Source organism: Alligator sinensis, unplaced genomic scaffold (genome assembly GCF_000455745.1).
Source record: "Alligator sinensis unplaced genomic scaffold, ASM45574v1 scaffold670_1, whole genome shotgun sequence".
Classification (NCBI taxonomy): domain Eukaryota; kingdom Metazoa; phylum Chordata; order Crocodylia; family Alligatoridae; genus Alligator; species Alligator sinensis.
In genome coordinates, this window is record NW_005842297.1 from 1,089,531 (window position 1) to 1,093,941 (window position 4,411).

General features: G+C 40.0%; 1 protein-coding gene across 1 annotated transcript in view; it reads left to right on the forward strand.

Moving 5' to 3' along the window:
- MAGI2 (membrane associated guanylate kinase, WW and PDZ domain containing 2) overlaps nucleotides 1-4,411 on the forward strand; it is an 880,265-nt gene that overhangs the window by 744,113 nt on the left and 131,741 nt on the right. The window contains exon 10 of the mRNA XM_025209602.1: nucleotides 970-1,159. Within this exon, the coding sequence (XP_025065387.1) occupies nucleotides 970-1,159 (190 nt within the window). The remainder of the gene's footprint in view (nucleotides 1-969; nucleotides 1,160-4,411) is intronic.

A 4,411-nucleotide genomic window follows, 5' to 3' on the forward strand; every position in this document is an offset into this window, starting at 1 on the left:
TTCCCTTAAGGGAGTTTGAAGCTGTATCTCCCACTTCCAACAAAGTGCTGTAACTACCATGCCATGGCTCAGAAGAAAAAGAGCAAGCCAAGACTATGGTCCAGTGAGGAACACAAGCTTGGGGTCTGGCCATGACTGTGCCCCCAGTGGATGGAAGTTACCCCACTGCTGTTTCTCCTTTTTATCCAATGATTAGTAAATGAAAAAATCAATAAAACTCATTGCAGGCAGTGGGCCAGTACCCAAGGCCCCCATCCTTAGAGAGTAGTGAGCCAGTACCCTCTCTGGTTTGCTAATCCTCCTGGCCTCACATATCTTCCCCTTGCGGCTGTCCAGTGGGTCAGCTTCAGGAGGAGAACTAGAAACTGCTCTGACCAATACCTCGCTCATAGCTTGGTGGTTAGAGCATTTTGCTAGGAAGTAGAAGATACAAATTCAAAATTTCTCTGGGTGAAGGAAACCCAGAAACTGGCTCTTTTACTTCCTCAACAAGAACCTTAACTGCAGAGCTGTTCAGCTACGAGGCATGAGGACCTGCTTCCTTATCAGTTTTACTTTGTGCAAAATATGTACACAGATACCTGGGTGATCCTATTTCACTATAGGTGGAAATAGACTCTAAAAGCCAAAGAAGGACCAAAAATTACACGTATACAGATAATGCCATTTAAGTGCATAAAGGTGAAATAGGATTCAGCCCAAAGCATTTTTTGTTTCTGTATTTGTTGCATATTTTGATATTTGTGATGAACAAAAATCTTGTATAACCATTCTTAAACAAATACATTTAATTATGTCATTTTAAAAATAATGCATAGAGCAATTTTCACCCAAAGGATACCAAGGAGATTTGCTACTTTTATAAAATGAATGTATATCTATCACAGTTTTTACTAAAGCTGTTTTCATTAGAGTCATGGTTTTTGAAAAGATACTTAATCTTTTATTTTCTTCATATATTCATTACAGATGATGGAGCGATGGGAGAACCAAGGCAGTCCTCAGACGAGTTTATCTGCTCCAGCGATACCACAGAATATTCCCTTTCCACCCACCCTTCACAGGAGTTCATTTCCTGATTCAACAGAGGCCTTTGATCCAAGGAAACCTGACCCATATGAGCTATATGAGAAATCAAGAGCTATTTATGAAAGTAGGCGTAAGTGAAAGCCCTGTTCACCCTGCTGAAAATGATTTTAAGCATTTTCCAATGTGTGTGTCAAGGCTGGCATATTTTTGCACAATTACATCTATTGTATTTTTAAAGCAACATAAATATGAACTCAATGGCCATGTCCAGACAAGCATGGCCATGCAGTATGTGACACTGCAGACACATCTGTGGCACCACATATTGCATATTCAGCTGTTCTCCATGCTGCAAGGGAGCAGCGTGGGGTCATGTGGTTTGACCCCTGGATATCCAGGGATCAAAAAAACCTGCACAAAAAAAGCAGAGTTGTGCACACGGCGAGAGCACACACTGCTCAAAACTGGAGCCTGGCCGCCTGGAGCCACACTTCGGCTGTTGGCCAAGCGCTGAGCAGCAGGATTGGCACTGCTACAGCCCCAGGAGGCACCCAGGACCTCAAGTAAGGCTGCTGGGGCCAGTGCTCCCCTACCGCACTCAGAGTAACATTCTGCATGCCAGAGGATGCAGGGCACAACTAGTGGCAGTGCAAGGTGTCCGGCTGCTAGTTCTTCCCAGGGAACCAAATATCCATGCTCATGTGGGTGCTGCCAATTAGTGCACACTATTAAAGTGGCTCAAAACTCTATTTCAATGCATTTAGGCTAAATTTGCTTACATTTTACACACATAAGAGTTGACTAGGAAGTTTTGCTTCCTATTTTGCTTCCTATTTTCCCTCCCCTATTCTAAATATAAAACCCTCAGTGTAAAACAGTATACATCAAAGTAGATTGATCTGAGATTTTTCTTTCTGCTTAACTGATAATGTGATACAAATTTAATAATAAATTGTTTCTCTTATTTTTACTCTTAGACTGAAATTCAGAAAAGAAACTTCAGATTCTTTTTTTTTTTTTACTTGCAATGATTTTTCACTAGCTATTATACCCTCCTTGGCACTAAAATCCTCAAAAAGGTAACACCTGAATCTTATGGAAGACAGAAAGTACCTCACTCAAAATTTCTTTTCTGTGTTTTCCATTTTCAGGTTTTTAAATAATGTATTCCATTATTTCACATGAACGAAAGATTTTTAACTCATATATTTGTGCTTCATTAATAACCTTTTAGGAATAGATGTAGGAGTTATCCATATTAGTCTGAAGTCACACAGAAAGTAGATAGAGGTGCACCTTATAAAGTGAATCAAATGGTTTTGTTTTTAGAGTTACATCTTATGCTTAGATATAGTAGTTTTCATCTTGATGACTTTCAATTCGCTGTTCAAAAATGCACAAAATACCCCATGACCCCAACACACATCCATTTTCATTTCCCTGATAGCAGTTGGGCTGTGGATGCTGGAATCAGTTGCAGCCTGCAAATTTCAGGTTCACTTCTAAAAGTAAACTCTTTCAAAGCTAGGGAATGCTTGATTTGGGTCTCATTCAGGCTGACCTCTATATTACTATTTAAGTAAAAAATGTTCCATTCAGTGCTTCCCTGAAATGGAGTGTTATAACATAATGAATACTCAAGAAGCCAGTTAAGAACATTGAGCATAGATTCATGGAGAGGTAGAAAGAGATGGAAAGAATGATTATGGCAGGGACCCCAAAAATAGCTCTCTCTTCATCTGTAGTCAGTGATCTGCACATGTATGTAGCATGCAGTGTAATTACTCACAAGAATAAACAGAAGTAGATTTTTTTATTCTTAAACCACTGGTGAAGGTATTTGAGAGGTTCTTCTCTTTGTCTGTGCTCCAGGTCCCTGCTCAAAAAGCCTGGCTCCTTAGTTCAAGTGGTAGCTCATATTTTTGACTTTGGAATTACGCAGTCCAGTCCCTAATGAGTCAAATGTTGCTCTTTGTTCCCAATATCCCTCTTCATTCCATCAACTTACGTATTCACTGATTTAAACACATCCAGACTGCCCCAATCTGGCCACTTTGAATCGTAGAATCAGAGAGAAGTAGGACTGGAAGGAACCTCCAGAATCCAACCCCCTGCCCGAGGCAGGATCTTCTATAATAACTTCGCTAAGGTCTAGCATCATTTCCCTGTCCCACATAAATGAAACTCTTATACTTAGCCTATATTTCTGTTGCCTTTTCCTTCATTGCCCCCAGGCCTTCCCCCGCCAATGCCTCCCCAGGCCATTCAAAATGCTGCTGCCCAACCGCCTTCCACCGCCAATGCCTCCCCAGGCCATTCAAAATGCTGCTGCCCAATTCCACCCTAATCATGCTGTCCATGATATTCCCTTTATAGACCCTTCTCCTGGCTATCTGTTCACCAGTGTATCATGTTCAAGCTTTCAAGGCCGTTCAGAGCTTTGTCTTCTCTATCTATCCATTCTTATCTCTTATCTTGTGCTCACCATCCCCTCCATATTGACACTGATATTAGCCTTGATTGCTCTCTGCTCTGCTGCTCCCACAGACATCTATTGCTTCCTTGTACATTGCTCCTATGTATGGAACACTCTCCTGAATAGATTTACAAAGTCTGTACCCTTCAGACCCTTCTCCACATAGACCATTCCTTTTATATGATCTACAAAAAGAGGCTAATTAATACTGGATACGTTGAGGAAAAGTTGGACTTAGTTGATATAGATTTATTACATACCATAGAAATCATGATCCTGATTTCAATGTAATAGATTAATTAACTGGTTTAACATACAGAAAATCATATATAATGGGATGCATCCTTCTGCCCTGATGTTTGGATAACATTTTCCCCAAGAATGGCCTTCATATCTGCGGCTATAAAAAAATTTAAAAAAAAATCTCTACTAACCTTGGAAATAATTTTTAGCATAGGTATCACGTAGGTCAGCCACTTCCTCTCCGCTTTCATACGGACCCTGACATGTGTGTCATGATATAAGCAAGGAAGTAGCAATTTTTGCACATTCATAATAGTACCATTGTCCATAGATAACCCAGAAAACTGAAGCCAATTTTGTCTTCTCTTACTAATATTGAAAATTCTTACCCAATTATATTTTACCTTCCTTAGGCCAAGTTATTGTCCTGATTAGGTGCCTAACTTTAAGTACTTATTTAGTACTTACATAATCTGTCTGGATTTTCCAGAAGTGCCAAATAGCCCCTGGTTCCCAATATGGATTTAGGAGCTCACCTTTAGGCACCAATTATTTTAAGTATTTGATCCTATATTAGGTCAGCAACTGTATCTTCCTATATACGTTTGGAGAGTACCAAGCCACTTAGAGCTGCTACTTTAATACACATTATTAATAACACAG